Source organism: Aythya fuligula, chromosome 3 (assembly GCF_009819795.1).
Source record: "Aythya fuligula isolate bAytFul2 chromosome 3, bAytFul2.pri, whole genome shotgun sequence".
Lineage (NCBI taxonomy): Eukaryota > Metazoa > Chordata > Aves > Anseriformes > Anatidae > Aythya > Aythya fuligula.
Window position 1 is genome coordinate 90,859,443 of NC_045561.1, and position 25,470 is coordinate 90,884,912.

General features: G+C 38.0%; 1 protein-coding gene across 1 annotated transcript in view; it reads left to right on the forward strand.

Moving 5' to 3' along the window:
- EYS (eyes shut homolog) overlaps nucleotides 1–25,470 on the forward strand; it is an 836,985-nt gene that overhangs the window by 377,946 nt on the left and 433,569 nt on the right. Inside the window, exon 27 of the mRNA XM_032185496.1 lies at nucleotides 3,873–4,072. Within this exon, the coding sequence (XP_032041387.1) occupies nucleotides 3,873–4,072 (200 nt within the window). The remainder of the gene's footprint in view (nucleotides 1–3,872; nucleotides 4,073–25,470) is intronic.

The following is a 25,470-nucleotide window of genomic DNA, read 5'->3' on the forward strand; positions in this document are numbered from 1 at the left end:
AAGATAGAAAAAAATAGGGAAATCAGGAAAAACAACTGATTTTGTATACAGAGACACCGCAGCTGATGTTCATGTGGAGACACAGAGCAGTATTCTGACAGTCCAAGCAGATAAGCAATTATTCACTAGGACTTGCCAGATTGCACAGAAGACATGAGACTTGACAGCTATTAATTATGTGTGATTTGGAGTTGGGAAGAACAGTAGGATTCAGCTTGCCTAACTTGAGGTGTCTTTGTGAAAGCTAGTTGTCTGTGTACTTACAGTCAATGAAAATGTGAATATTGAGCGAAGTCTACAGAGCTGTTCAGCTGATTTTGAAAGAGAGATCTGCATTTCATTAGTGAGTCCATACTCCACTGGCTAATGACTGGTTCTTAACCATCTAACCATAGGTAAGCCAGAGAGAAGGATTGCCTCCTCAGATCTCTTTGTATGTGTGTAGCATGTACTTGTAGGACAACTGTTGGTGAACATAGGGAGAAGCCTCCACAAGCTGGATGTTACAGTGTGTGCATGTGTTGGACTTCATTACGCTATTTAGTATTTTCTAGTTATTGCTAATTAGTATAAAAAAGGGTTGAGTAAGGTAAGTAGTTTCTTCAAAGGAGCTAACATAATGTAATAGATCTCTTAATGTAAGAGAGGCTGAACTGGTGATTCTCTTAAATGGAGATGTAATAGAGGAATACAGAATAGAAATTAGAACAGTAAAGAGTAATGGAGAAGTAGAGAAATGGATGAGACCTACAAGAATATTGCAGAGTTGTTTTGCCTCCAAAGTAATAAAAACCCTCTGCTTCTATAGAATACAGAAACCTTAGGACCTTCTCTGACAGGCAGATATCTGATCTCTTACATAAGAAAAGTTTGTTAGTTTATATCACAGCATACTCTTGCATTGAGGAAGTTCTAGCAACAGAAAATACGTTAAAAAATAGGACTGTTCAAATAGTAGATACATAGGCAGCTAGAAGCCTTGGATATAAATTATCAGTATGTCTAGAGACATTACTTCGCGAAGGATCTGAGACGTGTGGCCTGTGTTGAAAACCAGTAATGGAGAAAAGTGTGGGAAGGGTGCTACTAAATCTTTAAATTCAGGCTGAGCAGCAAACTGAAGTCTGGGACATGCTTCTAGCTTTTGTTAAAAGGCTGCCAGTTCTGCATGAGACCTGAGACAGATGGAGATTTGGCCCCAGTACAGGAGTAATATGATGGTGCAGAAAAAAGAAACTCAAAGACATTTGAAAATGGAAAACCTTTTGAAATTGGAGGAACTTGGACAAGAATGGATTGCACCTTTATCATTATGGAATCAGGTTATTGAATGAAAATAAAAATTGTTATACGGGAGTCTTGAAACTAGACGCTTAGGAAATGCTGACAGGTATAAAAGAGAACTGTTGAAGAGTGACAATTTTTTTTTAAATATGAATGGAACTAATGCGCAGTATGCTTCTGAAAAGACGAACATCGTACTCAAGACATGTTAATGACAGAGCTGCTGTCTATTAGTGACTGTGGCAGAGTTAGGTATATGAATGTAGTATGAGAGAGCATGCCAAATAAATATAGCAGAGGGACATTCGACTTCAGGAAGGGAGACTCTGTAGAAATGAGGCATGTAATTGTCAGGTGATTTAAGAGGAGAAAACTAAATCCACAAGAAACCTACAAGCAGCCTAGGGGCTATTAACAAATAATGCGTTAAAAGCCCAGCTAAAATGTGTTTCACAATTCAAGAACACAAAGTGGTCTAAAACCCCTGAATGAATTAATGGGAAACTTAAGAAGGCTGCCACAGGGGTTTTAACTCGTATTTTAACAAACAGAAAGCTTGCCCAAATAAGGAAAACAGAGAAGTTCATAAGACATTAGTTTAAATGTTAGCTGAAAGTTCAAAAACCTGAAAAATAAATTGAAATGTCCCTTGTTAAAGAATATTCTTGTAAAAAGCTCTTTACATTTATCAAAGCCAGGAAGCCAGGTTGGGAACTGGTGAGATTGCCTGGGGCAAAGGCTAAAGGTAGGCACTCAAACAGCATAAGGTCATAGCACAAAGAAGCTCATTGAATTCTTTGGAATGGTCCTTACTACTGAAGATGCTAGGGAGGTTCCCACACCTGACACTTGCTAGCTGAATTTGAAGCAAGTACTCAGGAACTACCAAGCAGAATACATAAGCAAGGCATACGTGAGTCATCCTGAGCAAATGGCATTAACCCAAGATTTCCAAAGGAAGTCAGAAGTGAAATTGTTGACATGCTTGCCAAGGTGTGTAATGTATTATAACAAACAGAAACCCAGGAGATTTCCACTGTAATCCCATCTACTAAACTATGTGCTTCTTATGCTATTGTAAAAACTAATTACTGTGTGCAATTTTATAAGATTTTACAAGAAAAATAGATTCCACAGAAGAAAATAAAAAGGTCTTACAGTAAGTTTGTAACTTGATATGACTCTGATGGCATACTGAGCCAAGGCTGTGAACATTTGTTTGAGCTTTGAAATTATACTTAGTAACTTTTGATGACGATTTTGCTGTTTTGTGAATTACATCTTTTCAATTATAATTAGTTAAATCATCGGTCCATTAATTGATAGATTATTAATATATTCTGCTAATGAGCAAAGACAAAAAAATAGAAGTAGAGAGCAGTGTAAGTAAATACAAATTAAGAAGACTAAAATAAATTAGTGGAATAGAAAAAAGCCAGAAAGTTTGAACTGTGAATTGTGATTTTTGTATAAACAAAACAAAGATGACTTATGTTTGCCAACAACAAATTCAATTAACATTGCAAAAGGCTACTTCAGACTCAGAAGTTCTGGCAGTCTATAAAACTATCCCCAACTTTCCTATGGGATGTATAATTCAATTAGTTTATGTAAAGCTCACTAATAAATCATCCTATATATACCCAGCTGGAGAACTTATAGGGAAATAAGTTGTTTTCTCACAATTCCCTGTGGGTATCTGAATTTACATTCTGTCAAAGCAACTGCAATAACTGCATGAAATCTAAGTGCCCTTGGATATCCTTAAAAAATCAAACCTTCTCAAGTTTAAGTACTGTGAGAATAAATTCCCTTTTAAAATACTGGGTATAGCTGTACTATTTGGGTGGCAGCAGCAAAATAAAACTTCTTTCGGATATAGGCAAAAAGTAGGTTTATATGCTCAAGGGTAAGACCACATATTTGCACTGGAAATCACACAAATGACACTCCCATCTAATTTTACAGAAATGGTAATTTGTGGCTAGTTTTCTTGGTTTGAATTTGATGACTTCCGCATTAACTTTATCAGAGGGAATTGTTATTATGTGAACACATAAACACTTCTACATGTTCTTGTTTACAATATTATGCAATAATTGATAATCATTAGTTAGCATTTATCAATAAGTATTTGGTAGAATGGGGCTCGTATACATTGGTTAGTACAAGTTATTTATTCTGTCCAGAATTATCTTACTAATGTAGCTTTTATCACTGTGATTGTACTTTTAAAAACTCAGAAGAAGGAATAATTGTATGAAATACAACTTAAAAGCATTCTTTAAAATTTTATTATTTTTTTTTAGTTTTAAATTTTAAAAGGAATCATGAGTAGCAATCACATACTTGCAAGATTAATCAGGAGGAGCAAGCATAATTTCAAGAGTGCGTATAAGCAGTAATCAAATCATCTCTATATAAAAAAAAATGACCAAAATTTGAGCCTCTTGCATATCAGACATTAAAAAGGCTATTATTCCTTTCCTAATCTCCAGACTCAGTTTCTTGCACTTGCTGTAGACATGAATGAATAAATAATGTGCTTTAAAGCTGTGTAGTCAATGCATTGTTGTTTCTCTCCTCAGGAATGTGAATCTGTTCCCTGCATTAATGGAGGTTCTTGTCAAGATTTGGTTAATGCATTTGTTTGCGTTTGCCTGAGTGGATACACTGGCAAGTTCTGTGAAGTTGATATTGATGTTTGCAGTGAACCTATGCTGAGCTCAGTTTTGTGTCACAATGGAGGTGTATGTGCTGATGGTCCTGGAAGAACTTTTCACTGCAGGTTAGTAAGAATACTGCCATTTAACTGTTCTAGTTAATAAACATCGATTTGCTAAGATTTCAGGGCAGTGTTGCTCTGTGCACTCTAAGAACACAATTGGATTTGATACCACTTAAGGGACTTGGCAGACTGAAAATGTTATAAAATAATCAGAGTTAATTATTGCAGTTTGCTGATGTGGCCACATTTCACTTCAGACTTCTTGTAACTCAGAAAAACATCACTTTTTAATATTGAAGCTCTTAAGAATTGAGAAAATTAATGCAAATGCTTAGTCTGCTGCTCAAAAATATTATTTTAAGCTATTCATTGTTTAACATCAGGCCCTTTATTTTTATCTTCTAGTTATCTTCTGCAATATCATCTTCTAGTCCTTTTCAGAATTACATGTGGAAACTTAAAGCATAAACAGAGCCTAAAAATTGAAAATTCAGTGTTTAAAGATACATATATGCTCCTGTGTTTTGTACTCAGAGCTATTAATTTGCAAATTTACATAGCAGATAGTTCGTGTTATTATCTGTGCACAGTCATGTGTCCAAAGAAATCTTCTGTGATCCAGCATCATCATTGCCTGGCTAAATACATATAATCTCATAGTTAAGCACTTCAGGATAGCAAAACCCCCTTAAAATTAAACTACTCCATAGATTGTATACATTATTCTCTACTACATCTAATAAATGCATTAGCTCAGAATTGTTATCTAGGTTCCTGATCCATTACTATACTTGTAGAAATATCAAATACTAAGAAAACACTTTATAAACTTACGTAACAATGAAGCAGAAATATCTTCCATATACAATCATGTGCTCAATATCTGGACTTTATTTTATGTGCAGAAGTGAAGCTTAAGGGTGATAGTTTTATTTAAAAAAAATAACTGCAGATGTTGAGACAATAATAATGATTATTAGTTGGATGTAAGAATTTGTTAGCTTTATAATGTACAGTCAGAGATGAAACTATAAGAAGTGTATAAGAAGTATAAGATGATGCTACATATCTTCATCAGAGTCACCATGGTACTAAAATGAAGCTAAGGTTGAAATGTCATTTCCAACTAACCCTGTAATTTCAAGTCTCTTAGAAAATACGTGAAACTAGTGGAGATATGTTAAAATACCTCAAAGTGTATGAAGCAGTCTTTCTGGGTAACATAGGGGACTGAGTATCTTGCCATGTGAAATCAGCATTACTGGAGAGTAAAGTTTTTCATTTTTATTTTGTCATAACGCGGTTTGAAATATGTTCTTTCATTTAGTTTCTCTCTTTTATAAGGTACTTGAACACATTATAGTAGTGTCGGATAAATGTCTAATTGTTCTATTTCCTTACTACGTGCTGCAGTTGTTTTTGACCGCTGTTTCTTGACCAACCGAACTCAGCATTTCCAGTCTTTACTGCACTGTGAGGAGCAATGAGCCGCTCATAATTCTTGTTTTCTAGTCCCTTCACCAGCTTTGTTGATGTTCTCTGCACATGCTCAACCTTGAGCGTGGAGTTATGTAACTGCAGATCCTTCTCGTAGTGAGGGACCCAAAACTGGACAGGATGTTCAAGATGTAGTCTCTCCAATGCCGTGTACAAACCCTTCCCCAGACCTGCTGGCCACACCATTTCTGACACAGGTCAGGATGCCATTGGCCTTCTTGCCCACCTGGGCACACTGATGGCTCATGCTCAGCCAGCTGCCAACCACCACCTCCAGCTCCTTGTCTGCTGGGCAACTTTCCTGCCACTTTTCCCCAAGCCTGTAACACTGCATGGGGTTGTTACTACCCCAGTGCAGAGGACCTGGCACTTAGCCTCGTTGAGTGTCCTGTGATTGGGCTGAGCCCATCGATCCAGCCTCTCCAGATCCCTCTGCAAAGCCTTCCTGTCCTCAAGCAAGTCGAGAGCCCTGCCTAACTTGGTACTATTTGCAAACGTACTGAGGGTGCAACTCAATCCCCTCATCCAGATCACAAAGTTGTTAAACAAAAGTGGCCCCAGTACCAAGCCCTGGGGCACACCACTGGTGACGGGCTGCCAGTAGGACTGAACTCCATTTACTGTGACTCCTTGAGCCCGGCCATCCAGCCCGTTCTTCCCCCACTGAACTGTACACCCGTTGAAGCCATGAGTAGCCAGCTTCTCCAGGAGAATGCTGTAGGAAACAGATTTACTAAACTTCAAACACTTTACTAAAATTGAAGTGAAAAACAGTCACAGCCTTTCCCTCATCTACTAAGTGGATCATCTTGTCATTGAAGGAGATCAGGTTAGTTAAGCAGGACCTGCCTTTTATAAACCCACTGTGTCTGCATTTAATCACTTGATTGTCCCTTATGAGTCGTGTGATGGCACTCAAGCTGATCTGCTCCATAACCTTCCCAGATACCAAGGTCAGACTATAATTCCCTGGATCCTCCTTCCTGCCCTTCTTGTAGATTGCAGTCACACTCACTGACCTTCAGTCAAGTGGGACCTCCTCAGTTAGCTAGGACTGCAGGTAAATTATTGAAAGTGGCTTGGTGAGCACTTCCTCCAGAAGTAATGCTTAGTTTTACACACAGTCATTGTTCAGCTCAATTCTTGAACAACAGTCATTCCATGGAGCTGGGCAGGCAGCTAGCCTGTACTGGTGCCTAGGGTTAATTCTGACCAGGTACAGGACTTTGCATTTCCCATTGTATTCAAGCTGTGGGCAAACCTGATTTATACAATGGCATAATGATTCTTTTTCTCCTTCGCTATTCCTCCCCTATTAATTCCTAACACCTTACTGCTTCTACTTCTACCATACACCAAGCTGATACTGTAGTGGAACTATCTACCATAGTTTCAAGGTCACAGACCTGAGTGGTAATGATCATTTCATAGTTCAATATTTTCCACATAAGGTTTCCACCTAAGTGTTGTTTTCTTCTACTCTCTAACACTTTGGATGACTATATTCATATTAAAATCAATAGAATACCAATCAATGTATTTACAGTAGCCTACAGATGAATTCAACTGAATAGAGTTTATTTAGATTGAGATGAGTTGCTCCTTGGGCTCCCTTGACTATTGCTCATTAGATCTTCATTGCCTATAATCAAAGTTTAGATACCTAACTCTGACTGGATACATATTTGTAGACATTACACTTAAGGTTCATTAACTTTAATTGTATCCTGCCTTAATTATCAAATTCTAAATTAAAACTGTAAGATGAATACTACTAATTTTGAGGGAAAACACTAAATTTGTTCTCCGTTAACACAATTTGTCAAAACTTCGAAGTTGTAATAGAATTTTAGATAGAATACGCTGAAAAATATACTGAGAATTACGTTGAACAAATATATCAGTATGTGCAGCTTTAATCTCTGTTTCTCTTCTGTAGAGTATCTATGATTAGCATGGTGTGCAGGCTTTACCTTTGAGTGGATATCCCCTTCTTAGCAACCTGAGAGTGGATGCACAAATGATAAAAACAATAGTGTATGGTCATTCATGTTTTCATATTGAGAAACAGATTTATTCCTTCCAGTCTGTGGTTCAGTTTCCACTTGGTTTCCTTTGTGTCCTTGTATTAGAAGTTACGAAGTTTCATTAGTGTTCAACAGAATTAACAAGGCAAATGGCCCATGGACTGCCAGGTCGTAATGGTTTCTGTAATTTAACCAAATATTTTCATTGACTGCTGACATCATTTTCCAGAATATGAGAGGAGAAAAGTTTTGTTTTCATACAATAAAAGTTTTACAAGTATGGCTTTTTAAAGAGTTGTTTTATCAATATAACACTCAACTGTTTCAACCATCTAATTATCCTTTTTCTTTCTACATGCCGCTTTCAGTAGTGTATTGGGCTTTTGTGGCAAGGGCTTAGTAGCCGGGGGCTGCAGGGGAGGCCTCTGTGAGCAGAGCCCAGCAACTGCCCCATGTCAGATCAGAGCCAGCTCCAGCCAGCTCCAAAAGGGACCTGCTGCTGGCCAGGGAGTGATGCTGGGTGGGCCTCTGGGAGAACAGATTGAAGAAAGGGGAAAATCTCCATGCTGTTGCTGATGGCCCAGTGTTCCCTCACATCTAAATATCTTTTTCAGGCCTCTCATTCCTCAAGAGAGTCAGCAGTGTCAACGGCAGCTCCCAGTCCAGTGTCATCAGCAAGTTTACTAAGCATGCATTCAACTCTGGGTTGAACAACATCATCAGGCCCAGCCTGTGTTGCCTGATGATTTTGTTATCCTTTAAGTGCTTTTCAGTGATGCCCAGGATAATCATCTCCATAATTTTAAAGTACTGAAGTTAGACTAATATGTCTTTAATTTCCAGAGTCTCCTCTTGAGTGTTTCTTATACATTGGGGTAACATTGGCTAGTTTCCAGTCAGCAGGGACATCCCCGGACTCCTAAGACCTGTGGTAGGTAATTGAGAAAGGTCTGCGATAACATTCACTGACTCTCTCAGTACTGTGGCATGAGTTCAGTCGGGCCTGATGAATGTATAAACATGTAACTAATAAAATAGATACCTTACAATTCTGATGTCAATGTGAGGAAATTTGTGGTTCCACAGGTCATGGTCTTCCAGCTCACAGAACCAGGCAACCAGAGGCCTACAATTAATACTAAACATAAAGGGAAAAAAAAACAAACACATTAAGGCAGGTCTGCTTATGCTGTGGTGTGAACATTCCTCCTTTTCTACCATTCCTTCCACTTGGTTTAAGAAATCTGAACACAACTCATGTGCAAACTGGGGAGTAGTACTTACATGGAGGATGGAAAGGGAGAGTAATTGAAAAATAAGGGAAAAACAGCTCTTACTCTAGCAGATTGCCACAAACTTCCAAACAAATGGGGAGGCCTAGCATTGCCAGTTGTCACACAGTTCTGTGGAGTGGACAGGAGGAAAGACAAAAACCTAGTGTCTTTTCTAGTCTCCTTATTTTGAGGATCTCCTTTCAGAAGTTTGTACTGCCGTGGTTGGTAAAACTGGAAATAGCAAGTAATAAAAAGTGTCCAGTAATGGCTAAGGGTCAGGCTGCCTTAACTATGGGCAGCGCTGCCAGCTTCAGCTATGATGGATGTGATGCTTTACCCAGTGGTACTGTGAATAGTCCAACTCTCCTTGACTTATGTGGGAATCAATTACATGAGCAACCCTACAGGCTTCTTCCTGAAATTAATATGAAAAAATACCCTTTGGGATAGTCCTTGAATTGTGTTTTATCTGAAATATCTTTCTGTCTTTAAACCCATTGTTTAAAACAACTCATTGGAAATGAGAGAGGTGCTGGGAGTTGTAATTCAGTTCTATCCTGGGCAGACTGCCACTAAATCAGGGCTTCAGGAAACAGATCACCATCTGAAATGCCCACCTACCTTGCTTTGTATTGCGTATTTAATTAAAGCAACTGGCTGCCACAACAACGAATGCCATATAAATTAGCAAATTAATAATAAAGCTATTATGGACCCCAGAGGGGCTTTCAGTAGACAATCCAACACAACCTACATATGGTTGATATATTGAGTAATAGGAATTTTGAGGACTTTCCACATAAAATAACCAGATTTTATTTTTCATTATTTTTATTCCATAGTTGGTTCTTCCCAATTTCTGCATGTTTTGGTCCCAAGGCCATTTCATATCTTCGGTTGGGGATTTAAAAAGTGGAAAAAAAAATCTCCCTCTCCAACCATGCATGCCTAGAGCCTTTCTTAGATGTGCTTTTCAGGTCCTTCCTGCTGGCTAGGTTCAGAAGTCATACTATTTTGAGAAAGGTTATCTCTGCAGTGCTTTCAGCCTGATCACATGAAAATAATGCCAACAACCTTATGACAGATCTTGTTTTAGATTAAATTGTTGAAAACTGTTGCTTCGTGTTACTTTTCCAGCAAGTTTTAGCACGTTTTTTGTAATGTTTTTGCTAGGCGAAACAGGTAATTTTTTTGTTATTATGTCCTTGATCATCAGCTGCAATTTTTTTGTTTGTTTGTGTAGTGGGTTTACGTGGCAAGGTTTTGGTAGCAGGGAGCCATAGGGGTGGTTTCTGTGAGAAAGATCTAGAAGCTGCCCCATGTTTGGGAAGGGCCCCATTGTTTTCCAGATCCGAGCCAATAAGCGATGTTGTTTTGCGCCTCTGTGAGAGCATATTTAAGACAGGGAAAAAACGCTGCGCCACACAGCAGCCGGGAGAGTCAAGGGAGTGAGAAAACAGCCTTGCACCAAGGTCAGTGTAGAAGGAGGGGGAGAGGTGCTCCAGGCGCCGGAGCAGAAGTCCCCTGCGGCCTGTGGTGAGGACCATGGTGAAGCAGGATGTCCCCCTGCAGCCCATGGAGTACCACGGTGGAGCAGGGTTCCACGCTGCAGCCCGTGGAGGAGACCACGGTGGAGCAGGTGGCCCTGCACCGACGGAGGCTGCCGCCTGTGGAAGACCCCTGCCGGAGCAGATTCCGTGCCGGACCTGTAGCCCATGGAGAGGAGCCCACGCAGGAGCAGGTGACCTGGCAGGAGCTGCTGCCCGTAGGGGAGCCAGGTTGGAGCAGTTTTCTCCTGAGGGATGGACCCCGTGGTACGGACCCATATCTGGAGCAGTTCTGGAAGAGCTGCTGCCTGTGGGAAGCCCACGCCGGATCAGTTCATCAAGGACTGCATCCCGTGGGTGGGACCCCACAGCACAGGGGACAAGAGTGACCGAGAAGGAGCGGCAGAGAAGAAGTGCTGTAGACTGACCATAACCCCCATTCCCCGTTCCCCTGCGCCGCTCGGGGGGAGGAGGTGGAAGAGGGTGAATGGGGGGGGAAGGTGCTTTTGTTTTTTTTTTTCCTTTGTTTTCTCACTTCTCTCGCTTGTTAGTTGTAGGCAATAAATCTTACTATCTCCTTATGCCGAGTCTGTTTTGCCCGTTACAATAATTATTGCGTGGTTTTCTCGTCCTTATCTCAATCCTTGAGCCCTTTTCACATATTTTCTCCCCATTCCTCTTTGAGGAGGGGGAGTGAGAGAGCGGCTGTGGTGGAGCTCGGCTGCCCACTCGAGCGGAACCACGACAGTTTGTTTATTTGTTTTCCAGAATATTTAGTACTATGATGTAACTTTTTTGGTCTTAGAAATGTGTAGGGCTACAGGTGTGATCATATCCTTTGGTTCATAAAGGTAGGTCAGTACTTTTTAAAATCTGCCTTCTTGATTACATTTGATATATAATTTGGTTTAAAACAGAAACTGTTTCGGAGTCATCTGTCAGACATTAGTTTATACTTATAAGGCAATTTCTGCGAAATTGAGTTTTGTATTCCAAGGGCATCTAAGAATAAATATTTGATTAATGGAATACCTGATCAACACAATGTCAAGGTTTTTCTTAGAGCTCATGAGATTTTAGTTTGGAAGAATTCTAAAATAGGAATAGATTTTTCTACATTTCCTCTAAATGAAGTGCAATTATTTTAAATGTTTATTTTGAAATCGAGCACTTTTTTTTTTTTTTTTTTTAATGGCATGGAGCTGGGACAGGGGAAGGTCAGGCTGGATGTTAGGTAATGGTTCTGTACGCAGAGGGTGGTCGGGCAATGGGACAGGCTCCCAGGCCAGTGGTCCTGGCACCCAGCCCGACAGGGTTCAGGAAGTGTTCTGACAATGCTCTCAGACACGTTCTTATTTTTGGGTGGTCCCTTGGGGACCCAGGAGTTGCAATGAATGATCCTTGTGGGTCCCTTCCAACTCAAGATACTCTATGATCCTATGATTTAATTGTGACCATTAAGTGATTGTAATGAATTCAGTGATAAGTAGTGAAAGGCTAGATACTGCTCTTTATAGTCCACATGTATGTGAGAAAGGCACAAGGATCTTTAACATATATTTAATCAAGCATTTGCTAAAATTTGTAAAAGATTATTACCCAATATTACTTAATACAAAGTTAAAAGAGCAAATAACATCGTCAAAAGCAGTCCTAGTACAGAAAAGTCTTTCATTTTCTCCTTGTTACCACTCCTCCATTTTGCTTCTATCAGGAAGATCAGATTGTATGAATGTTACATTACATTCTTGTATACATTTTCTTTATTTAAAGTTGAACATGCAGAACATGGAATTAAAAAACAAAGCTGTCCTGCAGTCTTCTTACTCTGTTGCTTAGGAAAAGCTGGTAAAAATAAATAGAAATCAATACACTAATATTCTTGCATTCAACTGATAAGGAAGCAGAGCTCAGATTTGAGAATAACTTGCTTCCATTTCCCTTGTGTTTTAATTTGCTCAATCTGTGTGATCAAGGTGTGCCACTGGAGAACCAGGCCTCATAACTAAGTGGGGCCTCTGCAGGAATCCAGGAAAGAGACAAAAAGAATTGAAGAATGGGGATACTGTACAGACAGAAAATGAGTCTGAACAACTTGTCATGCTCTAGCTTTGTCATGCAAAGGGAATATAAGATAAGAAATGGTAAAATAGAATGCTTTTTCTTAGAGCATATGTGATGTAAACAATAGACTGAAGCACATAATTGTTTGGGGGAGTTTGGGGGTGCAGTCTTGCATGGCTACATGTATCTAGGCATCTGTATCCTAAAAACCTCTGTTCCTTGATTCTGTCATGGTATGCTAAAGGAGTTGATCCCTGTGGTTTTGAAAAATCAAAGTTGTTCAGGGTTTGATAAGTGAAAGCCATCTATTTAAATTGAAAGATATTGTGGATTGCAAATCAAAATAAAGTTCAGTCTTGAAGAAATGCATCTTCACATGGTTGCAGTCACACTTTACATTAATGGAGCTTTGCATTTCTCTGTATGAAATTGTCCTTGGCAAATTGTGATAGTCCAGTGTGAAGCTGACAAACGCATATATTGCTGTACTGCTGGAGTCCACCTTGAAAAAGTAAGATTGAAATTTTGAAATTGGGCCTGTGTCAGTGATAGAAAGCACTGTGAACACTTCCAACTTTTGCTGCTAGGAATATGTATTGTATTATTGTTTCCCTTATGGCTTCCTAGTGAACTAGATGGCAAGACACAATGCCACCTACTGTTTCTTTTTTAAACAGAAATTTTCTTTATCAATAGTATACATTCAGTCCTTCATCCCAAAGGAGAAAAAGCTATTCTTTGGAACTCTGTGTGTCAACTGTACCTCCAGGCAGTAGTAAAAAGCTTCTCCTGTACTTCAAAATCCTGAACTTGTGAAGCATTTGCACAGCTGTGTGCCCTCATCAACCCAAAGAGTGATTTAATGATAAAGTAGTCATTTTGAGAGCCACTCAGATCTTATGTGCTGTGGAACAGAAAAGGCATGCTCCTGTTGCCAGATTGTTAACTAAAAGGCTTCCTTTCATTCAGCAGATGATAGACAGTTGACGTGGTCTGACCAAAGCTGCAGTGTACACATTACACAGAGCTATGCGAGTTTCTCAGAGCACTGAGATAAAGGTAGGAAGAAATGCATTTCGTGATACAGAAGGAGTGACTCCAGTGGAACATCAGAACCTCTTTAAATAGTTAGGGGGGTTCCTGAGCATGTTGTGGTTTGCTTGGTAGAGCATATTGAGTCTCTTAACTAAATAACTGTCTTCCCTTGAACCTGTATAAACTCCTCTTCCGAGCAGGGGTCGACAGCTAGGCAGTGTCCAGAGATCCCTTCCAAAAGCAGAGATGATATGACAATACCATTCAGCAAGCAGTCCCACAGGTCTAGCCTTCTGTACGAAGAACAACTTTCTTTTTTTAATGTTCAGCATTGCTCCGGATAGCTTCATTTCATGCCCCCTCATATGAATGTGATAAAGGAGAATGATGAGCTGATTCCAAGCCATCCTCTTTGTGCTTTTGTGGGCCATTCCCATATTTGCTCATGCCCCCTGCTGTCCAGGCAAATGATTCCTGGCTTTCCCAGTCCTTCTTCCTATGGAAGCCATCCCAGCTTCCCAGCTTCTGGTTATCCTTGTTGCTCTTTTCCAAGCCTTTTCAATTTCTGTTTTACCTTCACTGAAATAAAGAGACAAGTACACTATCCAAGGTATGGGCCAAACTGTGATTCACACAGTGGCATAGTGTTGTTTTCCTTCTGTTCCTGCCACAATAATGCCTGGCATTTTATTGATGCTGGGAGGAGAGGAAGCAGGGGTTTCTGTTTATGCTTAAGGTGATGGTATTTCTTATGTAGAGTGGTTAGATAAAGTCGGCATACTAGCAAGCTCTTATACTACTTCCATATTTAATTATTTTACCGATAAATAATCATATATGTGCATGATTACATTGTACTTCTTTTTTTAATCAAAATCCTGTCTTTACTGTGAGACCAGTGAGAATAGGTGATTATGTTAATGACGATTTCTAACCATTTACTCCATTTTGTAATGAAAAGTGCATGTATAATACTTGTCAATGTAATAATATCAAAAGAAGTGGTATAATAAAAATACATATAATGAGCTGTATTTTTCTTACTTTTCTGTATATGTAGTTGTATTCCTTATATACACACTACGAGTTTATATATAAAAGAGAACAAGTACACCATAGTCTGTTACGTGCTAATAAAAGTTAGCTGTGGATTTAATAAACTGCATATGCTATCTGGTACTCTTAACATATCTCTACACTTTCAACTAGAAGCAAAACTGTAATCATAATTAAAATCTGTAAGTAATTTAAAAATAATTCGCCAAGTGAATTATAGTTCTGAATGATTTTAGGAATAGTTTTTAGAAATCTTGTTGAAAAGAAGATTTGGCATGCCTAACTTGCCTACTTTCTAATCAGTTTTGATGAATATATGCCTTGCTTATTCAGATTAAATCAAATTGATATGTTGCTCTTTTTTATGATATTGCAAGAAAGTTAAAGGAACATTTTATAGCTGTTAAGAAGCAACACATCCATTTTAGAACTGTTTCTGTTATACTAGCAATATTACCAGAAGGTCAAAATCACAGGATATAGAATGAGTATTTAAAATAAACAGATAATGTGTCTAGGGATCTTTAATGTGTGCAATGTGTCTGATGGAATAGCTGCTATACCTGTGTCCCCTAGAGCTCTAAAATGCAGAAAAGTCAGTGTTCTGTCACTCAAATGGACATTTATATTGATATTCAAGCATTATATCAAACCATTTGAAGCATCTACAGAGTCATTTTTCCAATTAAATTGGAAAAAAGAAATAGGAAAACTTGTAAATGCTAAATGCTAAGAGGCTGTAAAAGTGGAATATGAAGAAAGGCAAGGCATTAGGAAACATATCAGAAGTATGACTTCTGTCTTGGGGGATTCTTATTTGGAACAGATACATGTTTTGTCTTGTTGCATTTTACTAGTGATATTTAAAATGGTAGTACTTCATCTAGGTAAATTTGCCCAGACTCCCTACCCTTTAAAGTTTTAAGATTCATCAGTGTCCTGGTTTCAGGACAATCCAGGACATTTGTCATACCAGGACATAACAGGACAATCGGTAAAGTGTAATCTGCTAGAGGATTAGCAATGTCTGCAATAGTGCAGAAAATGGTGTGTGGAAATAAGGTAAACAATACTAATACGAGAAGCACAGACCAGTACCAGAATACAAATCCAGTACAAATCACCCAGCTGTCCAGCTTTGGAATAAAGCCATTTTAAAGCTTATATCTGATTGGATATTGCCAATTGTTATATTTTTGTTATTGTTGGTGGTGGTTTTGCCTTTTTTTTTTCTTAAGCAAACATTCTAAACATGCATTGCCTGAAAGATACAGGATATCCCTTCCCTATGTGTATATTTCTATCAAGGTGTTTTCTGACTTTGTGAAACAGAAGCCATTACAAGGCAAACCCGCTTATAGAAGATGTAGTGACTGAACAGTTGGGAATGTGCCTGTAACATAACATTTCAGTTCTTTCTAGCTACACACAGAGAATATTTAATTCAACATTACCCAAAACATGCATGCCCAAATAAAATTCAACACCTGCAACAAGATTTAAAATGTCAAAATGCTTTAGTATGTAAAGTGCTGCTTATTCAGAATTCTATATAGAATACTAAAGTATGTTGCACAAGTGGTTCAAACACAAAACATCACCTTTGATGCTCTTTGCTGTTACTGTCTTCAAAAACTTATATTTGTGGCATTCTTCTTTTTTCTTTTTCTTTCTAAGATACATATTCTGAGTGCATATAAACAAATGGGACACATCATGTTAATAATTAGTTTGTACTATAGTAGTAATTGTTAACAAAAACAGCAGTAGATCTATCATAAAAATTATAAATTAAAAAAATTATATCTGTTTATATTCAGAAGTTATTTGATGGAGAAAAAATTTAGCTTGCTACTGTTTAAAATTCTTTATTTACTCTTTTGTAGAATGCCAACCTTCTTGCATTTTATGAACGTAAGAAATGTTATTACCTTGTATCTTGAGGACCAGTCCATAAGTTAAAAAAGAGGCTATGAAAACTGTTACCTCAGATAAGAAGATACAGTTTACAAGAATTCCCGAGTGTCTTCATGAATTAATAAATTAATGTCAATTTTTACAATGCAGAATGGTCTTTAGAAGTGTAAAAAAATCAAGAGAAACTATTATTTCTTATTTTAAAACAAATATAGAAGCAATAGTGCATGTTTCAACTTGTCCATATAAGAAGAGCTTCTTATGCACTTATCCATAAACATTTCGTTGCCTCAAGAATTTAAAGGGCAGTCTCTATAAAATCATTGTATGAAATAACAATTTTCAGAGGTTTTCTTCTTGTTATCTTTTTATATGAAAAAGTTATGGTGTAGCTTGTGGTTTCTTGGTTTTGTTATAATCTCCATGAAGACAGCGAGAAAACAAATTAGGTGTGAAAAAAGTAAGATTTAACTAACATTTTTACCTTTTTTTTCTTTAGTACAAGTTCTTTCACTTTGTTATTCAGTTGTACAGATTATTACTTTTTAGAGAAGAGAAAGGGAAAGAGAAAAGGAAAGGGAGAGAAAAGGAAGGAGAAAGAAAAGGAAAAGGAAATCGAAATGGGAAAGGAAAAAGGAAAGGAGAACACTATTCAGGTAACTGTCATTTTGGAAACTAAGAACGATAAGTAAAACTTTTCTTCCATCCAAGTTCAGCATTGAAAATGGGCATTTCAGAGTTAATCTCCAATATTTGACAGGCACATGTGTGTGTCAGTATGCATGAACGTGGTTACTACCTTAGAGTTTGACTCTGTGTTTATAAATAAGCAACAGTTTAAAATAATCTATGATTTTTTTTGGACATGGAAAACACAAGGATCGGTTTAGTTCATCTAATTTGGCTGCTTTTTTACAAAGCACTGAGGCACTTCGGAAGTGTCTGAGAGCCTGTGTCATCAGGTCCTTCTGCCTGGCAGAGAAGGACCTGGGAGTACTGGTGGATAGTTGGCTGAATATGAGCCAGCAGTGTGCTCAGGTGGCTAAGAAGGCCAACAGCATCCTGGCTTGCATAAGAAGCAGTGTGGCCAGCAGGGCTAGGGAAGTGATCGTCCCCCTGTACTTGGCTCTGGTGAGGCCACACCTCGAGTACTGTGTTCAGTTTTGGGCCCCCCGCTACAAGAAGGACATTGAGGTGCTTGAAAGAGTCCAGAGAAGGGTGACCAAGCTGGTGAGGGGCCTGGAGAACAAGTCCTACGAGGAGCGGCTGAGGGAGCTGGGCTTGTTCAGCCTGGAGAAGAGGAGGCTCAGGGGTGACCTTACCGCTCTCTATAAGTACATTAAAGGAGGCTGTAGCAAGGTGGGGGTTGGTCTTTTCTCCCACGTGCCTGGTGACAGGATGAGGGGGAATGGGTAAAGTTGTGCCAGGGAGTTTTAGGTTGGATCTTAGGAAGAACTTCTTTACCAAAAGGGTTGTTAGGCATTAGAATGGTCTGCCCAGGGAAGTGGTGGAGTCACCATCCCTGGAGGTCTTCAAAAGATGTAGAGCTCAGTGATATAGTTTATCTTCAGAATGTATACGTGAATTTATATTATCTGAAATAATAATGATTCTAAAATGGTCAAGATCCATGCTGCTGAGTGTAGAATGCAAACATACCATTAACTGCCTCTCCTGTGGCATTTAAGATAAATTTGTGGAAATCAAAAATAGTGCGTCTGTTCATAACAGGTTCTCAGACATGTTCTGCTGAGATCACCAAATAAGATTGGCATCTTTACCAAAGAAAAGTCCCCAGAAGTTACTGTGTCTGTTCTAATTTTAACTAGCGTTTAACATCTACTCATATTTAAAAGTGTATAAAAGGTGTTGAGTTCTATGTCCAAATCTGACATAAAATGTAATTCTACTTGAATTTCTCTAAAGTATCGTGAAATGCGCATATTAATGTAAATGAAATTAAATAATATCTCTGTACATGGTCTTACTTGAGGTGCTTCATTCTTTCCTGAAGGTTTCATAGTGAAACTCTCATTTTCAATTTTTAGGACATAACTAAAGGCCAGTGTTCTTTTCACAAAGTTTCCATGCATCTGCACTGGAGAAGTAGTACTTTTCTGTAGAAATTAATCTCAGTGGGGCAACTTTTCCCCTTCTAAAGTTACTGTCCTATAGTACCAGGTAATGGCTGCCGTGGTTCCCAGAACAGATTCTTCTTTTTCTCCATCTATGAAGGTAATCTTATTTTAGGAAGCACTAACGCTAGAAACAAGTCATCCAACCTTTGTAAAATATTCTTCCTCAGCTTTTGAGTGCTGTTGCAAAACTTTCTTGTGCACTGTCACTATCACTTCCAGTAGCTCTGTGTAATTTCAGTGCATAGTTCTTTGTACTAGTTATTGTGTGAAGGAATTTGGGGAGACAAAATGGAAGACAGAAAATGCCATTTAACATCAGACCTCAGCTTCATCTTGTTCTCTATTATACTGTAACCAGACTTCGGAGGAATGCCTGAAGGACTCAGTAGATAAACAAGATTTCTTTTTCCCAACTCTTCCTCTACCACTACAAACAGATCTCAGTTTAATGGGTCACTGGAAGTGCCCTGAAGCATAAGGTTAAGATCCTTCTCAAAGATTATTTTCAAACATTTTTACATTAAATATGGATATTTCTTAATCCCACAAAATATATAAGCCCTTCCAAACTTTCATTTATGTTTATCATTAAAAATGGCTCATGAGTCATAAAACTGATATGCAAAAATGTTGTGTATGTCATGTATACATGCTGTATATTTCTCCCGTCTTAAACTTCTTCCAGAACCGTTTTGCCAAAACAAGTATTTGTCATTCTGAATAGGTATTCCCTGAGATGCTGCTTCCTGCAAGGTTGTTGATGTTCTGGCTTCTTTCACGAACTTCAAATATGTACTTCAAACACTATATATTTTATTTCTCACTAAGTAGTCTTAGGATTTTTCTGATTTTTCATCAACTAATTTCCTTGTGATACTCTTGCTGTAGGAAATATAACTCTTGTTTGGTCTTAATAATAAACAGGAACAGAGACATTTCTAAAAAGTGATGTGTCCACCTTTGCCTTCCAAGTAACTGTAGAATAGTACCAGAAGTTAGTTAGTTTTAATGAAAATAGGGAACAGAAGACATAATTTGTCATTCGCAGCTCTTCACTGGAATGAATATATTCTTCTTGCATACTGAATATTCAACTGATTGAAAAGGGCCAATAAAAACTAAAAAATAAAATAAAATAAAATAAAATAAAATAAAATAAAATAAAATAAAATAAAAAACATCAGTCTCTCACTCTAAAGTTTGGCTGTTTTGCTGTTTTCAACTTACTCCACTTCTGAGAATTCCTTGTTTATGTTTGGTAAATGCTCTCTGGCATTTACTGGAAGAGTATAGTCTTGAGTACATTTGGTTTCTTTTTTTGTCAGCAAGCAGGTGTCTCCTTTTATGTTCCTTCCAGCTATTTAGTGATGTTTGATACAAGGTTTAGAAAAGGTTAAAGGCTTTTTTTATAGCACAATGTCATAAAGTTGAGGCAAGTTTTCATCCCACTTCTAAATTTATGCTGGTTAGAACTTTAATTGGTTTTACACTTTTTTTTTTTTTTTTTTTGTAATCTCTCAACAGTTTTCAATATCTGCAGCTGTCTAGGTTCAGAAATTAAGATGGGACTCAAGGTACTACATTGGCAATGCAAACACTGAAGTCATCTTAGTAAAATTTTTAAAAAGCAGGATGCTGTGAAGCTTGTGCAATGCCTTAATTGTATCATTTGCAAGTATCTCCTCTAGAGGGGTGGCATGCACTGAAAAAAAATGAGAAGAATCTGTTTTGTAATTCCAGTTCTTGCCAGGTTTAGGAACCAAGTTAGTTTTAACTGAAAAAATACATTTATAGATTACTGATGTGCACTCACAGGAGTTCACATGCTTGTTTCCTGAAGCTCTTTCCAATGGGAAGTCTACCAGATAGGGTATATGAGGATCTGTTTGGACTTCCTTGGTGCAAACTGGCTGAATGATAAAACAGAAATCAGTAGGGGGAAAAAAGTAGGTGGTAGAAATTCAGATTTTTACAGAGGGCAAAATAATGAATAAGTGCTTTTCTGTTTTTCTTGTTCCAAAGAAGGAGGAACATAATTGTTCATAATTATAATGAATAGAGTCTATTAAAAAGTTGTTATTTGAAAACATTTGTCAAAATGCCATCATAAAAATTCTTATTTTTTTCCTTCTTCCAAGGAAAATGTGTATTACCTAGTAGTAAGTAAGGATTTATTTGTTTACTGAATCACTGTATCAATAGGTTTGTTATATCAATAAATATATGTATGCATATAATATATATTAAATAACCCCATATACATTTGAGCTAATATTTCACAGAATCACAGAATGGTTGAGGGTGGAAGGGACCTCTGCAGGAGAGGGGAGAGAAAACATGAGGAAAAAAGGTTCATGGGTTGAAATAAGTAACTGGTAACATTTGTTACCAGTTACTATCACAGACAAACCAGACTCCGTAAAAGGAAGATTAGTGTAATTTAGTACCCACTGATAGTAGACAAAAGCAGTGAGAACTAAAAGCAAGTCAAAAACACCTTCCTTCCACCCACCCTCTCCTACCTCTTCCCCAAAGCAGCACAAGGGAATGGGGAATGGGAACTGCGGTCAGTCCCTGATGCTTTGTCACTCTCTGCCCCTGCTCCCCGTGGGGTCCCTCCCACGGGATGCCATCCTTTCCAAACTGAGCCTGCGGGGGCCGTCCACAGGCAGCAGCTCTTCAAGAACTGTTCCCACGTGGCTCTGTACCACGGGATCCATCTGTCAGGATAGCTAAACTATGGATCAAAGCTTTTTTTCTTTCTTCCTGCTGTGAATACTACAATTAAGGAGACTGGCTAGAGAGAAAGACTGGAGAGGAGAAGAAAAATATTGGAGAAAGAGAAAGACATGGATGAAAATATTGGCACAGAAGTGGTTACATTTGAACCACTTTGTGTTCACTGTGTACTTTAAATAACTTTTTTGGCAAAAGATGATTTAGTAATAATTAAACTTACTTTGGTATGAATGATAAAGATACGAATAAGCATCTCAAGACATTACAAAACAGTAGCCTGGCCATAGTCCTTTCTTGACCCCTTTCACAACGAATAACATTCACTGTATCTATAAAGTTTACTAATTTTAGTTTTACAGGAATGGGAGAACTCATTCCAGTAGGAACAAGCATCACTGTCCCCATCACATTTCTGTTTCCACAGAGAAAAGAATTGCTTCAAAACAGAGCAGCTAGACAGCATAGCTGGAAATACTCGTTGGTACCATCTTACTTGGCACCAACCACAATAAACCACATCTACCATCAACTTGTCAGCCACTCAGAAAACAACAGAATATCATGGGTTAAGTAAAAGTTACAAAGATGGGAGTCTTTTCCTCTGCAGTCTGAGTTTTCTCCAAAGGCTCTATTAGACTGGTAATAAAGGTCTGCTCTTAAAGGTCTTGTGAAATAAGGAGGGAAAATAATAACAGAATCATAAAAAATTTGGCTTGAAGCAACCTTTTGCTTAAAATTGGACTATTGCCAGTGCAACCTTTTGCTTAAAGTTGGATTATTTTCAGTGTTGGATCAGGTCATGGCTTTGTGTAGCCGGATCTGGCAAGTTTTCAAAGACGGGAACTCCACCGTCTCTTTGAAGATGTTTTTCTAATATACAGCTTGAACCTTCCCACTCACAGTCTGTGGCTTTTGGCCCTTCTTGTATTTTCTTCCATAACTCAAAAAGAATTTTTCTCCATCATTGTTGTACCACTCATTGCATGCTGTTATTAGATCACTCTCTCTTGGCCTCCTCTTCACAAGATTAAACAAGATAGTTCCTTCAGCGTCTCCATGTAGATCATGCCACCTGTATGCATGAGCATTTCAATATTCTGTACAAGACTCTGTTGTGTTACTTAACTGCAGGGGGCCAGGGGAGTGTGTGTGTGGGCAAATCTAGACACAGTATTCCAGCTGCATCTACACCATGGCCAAGAGAAAAGGTTGGTAATTCCCCTTCATCTACTGACCCCGTTACTCCTGAGTAAAAGCCAGTGTACAGATTGCCTTGTCTTCACTGAGAAAGTATTGTATTCTGAAATACTGAAAGTATTGTAGTCTAGTATAGCCCTCAGGTTGTATTTATCAGCAGGACTGCTACTCACTTGGCTCTACGTTATACCATGGGCTCACTCTGACTCAGCAACCAGGCGTCGCAGTCCTTCTTACATGAGCTTCATGGTTACTCCTCTGTGAGGCAGCTAGTCCAGCTAATTTTTAGCTCATCTCCATTTAGTCATCTTGCTCAGATATTCTCAGTTTACAAATGAGAACGCTGTGGGAACAGTGTTAGAAGTCTTGCTACAGTCAACAAATATTGTATGTGGATCAGTAAGAGGGATTTGGTAATAGCATTCCACCACCTTGGTGCATGTGATAGTTGATTATCATTGCTGTAATTTTTTCATAATCAAATTGAGATGAACTGAATGTAATGTTTTAGAGGCCCCCAATTTATTATATTCCCTTCATCAAAGCTGTGGTTTAATTAGAGGTGTGTGAATAGAATACAATATGCCAAGTGTAAATACATCACTGTTTGCTGCTGCTAAGTCTTCTCTTTTTCCTATTTGTTTGATGCACAGTACTGAAAGAAGAGAGCTAAAAGTCAGTGCTTCCTGTTTTTGAGGGCCTTTGGGGTATGAAGTTGTGTGTATGACTGACTGGCATACAACAATAGCCAGCTTTGGGAATAGAAGAACATAGGATCTAAATACTTTTCTATGCTGCGTTCTCAGAAATGGAAGTTGTACTGAAGATGACAATATCCAGTTAAATCAGTTGTTCTGAGTACAGTCATGCTGACAGTTAATTTTTTTTTTTTTGTTTCATAGCTGTGGATACTTTCTGAGAATCAATGACAGAATTTGTGATGATTATACCTTTTTTCACTTTGAGAGAAAAGCTGTGTTTCTATCCAAAAAAAAAAAAGTCAACGTTAATGGCATAGACAGGCTTCTTGGTTGCCTGATTGTGGCAGGTGTGCAAAATTAGAAACAAAAGTAAAAGAAAGACATACCCAGACCACTAATAAGATAAGTGAGTTAAGGGATGCTTACCAGTATGAGTCCTTTCAGAGGCCTGAAGCAGCACGTGTGGTGCATATTGCTAGGATTATTTGGAAATTGAGAGCAAAGCTGAATGCATGGCCTGCTTTCAAATGAGAATGAATGCTGCTCAGCGTGATGTTTTCTTTATACTCAAAGCTAACTGCTTCAAAACAATAAAGAAAATCCTCTCCAAGCCACATCTATCCTTCAAATAGAAGGGCAACAATAGCTGGCAGTGAATGGAAGAATCCTGTGTACTCTTTTGGCATATGATTTCAAACATTTCCTTTGCTCACAATTCATACAGTAAAATTCTATTCCAGGATGAAAACTTATATCAGGTATATTATGTATGTTATATTTTTATACACACCCATATATATATATATGAATATATATACAGTTACGTTGTGAAAGAAAAATTTATCTGGAGAAATTAAAAAGGCAGATTTCCAGTACTAAATATGCCACACACTGAATTTAAGTTACATATTTTTAGTTATTCTATTAAGCTCTATGACTGTAAATAAAATAATAATAAAAAGTATGCTTTTACCTGGAAAAAAATATATATTTACTGACCCAAATAAGTAGTGACTTCGGTACATTGCTATAAATATTTGGGCACCAATTTTGAGACATAAAAGGGCTTGATATTAATACTATTTTTGATTCAAGGTTCTTGAATTTCACTCTTGAAAATGTAAGCATTGAAAATGTTAAATTAAAAAATAACTGCAAAGCCTGAGGACAATACAAGTGTCAATGCTTCTTGAATGGTCCAGCTGATAGTGTGATGTGTATATGGTATGAGAGGATTAACTATCAAATATTTAACATGCACTATTCAGATGCATAACATCTGTGCAAGCAATATTTGTTTTTTAAATGATACCCCCATTTTTAAAGTCGGTAAATTTCTGTTGTAATTACGATCTTTGTTTACAGTTCAGATATTTTTTTCCCTCAAACGAAATGTATCTAAGTAATTCTTGCAGAAGTTTCCATTAGTTTGATTGTGTACCTTCCAAGCAATATGCTAAGTAACCAAGGAACAGAAAATAGCACCAATCAAGAGGACAGAGCCTCTTCAATGTACTTTTTGAAAGCTTACAAGCAGGGATCAATCCTATTATTGCAAAAGGTATCAAAGTGAATTTCAGCCAAGATAAGCATTACTGAGTACTGGGTGCTCAGTAATGCTTATCTCAGAAAGCATTTAGCATTTCTGTGGTTAGACCCATTCTGCACTCATGACCTTCACAGTTCTCTCATGTATTACCTTACCATTTACTACTTACACATTTCATTAACTTATGTTCTTTACTCACTGAATTTTCTAGAGGCAGCTCTTAGAAGTTATTAAGCATAGGCCACATTTCTGAACCTTATACCTGTTGAGTCACAGCATAATCTGGAAGTGAGAGCACAAAAATCAATAAGACTGGGAGGTACAATATGCTGTTCAGTTTAAAATGTAGCAGGATCAGTCTTCTGAGGCTTACGTGGTAAATGTAGACAAATTGAAGCTTGCTACTAATCTAAATGCATTAAAAAGTAAGAAAATGCTTAAGGAAATACATCTCACAACCATGACTTTGCAAGTTAGCACAAACAGAAGTATATAGGAATGGTGCTAGAATGCCACCATCATGCCATTATAAAAACAGCTGACCTATCAACTACAGAAGTTTGCTTCATGTCGGGCCTGGATCTGGGCTATTTGGGAGGGACTTCCCTCCAGCCTTGGCTGGAGTGACCATGAAATGGTGAAAATCAAGATCCTTATGGCAGCAAGGAGGGTGCAGACAAAGGTTGAGACAATGTTGGACTTCAGGAGAGTAGCCTT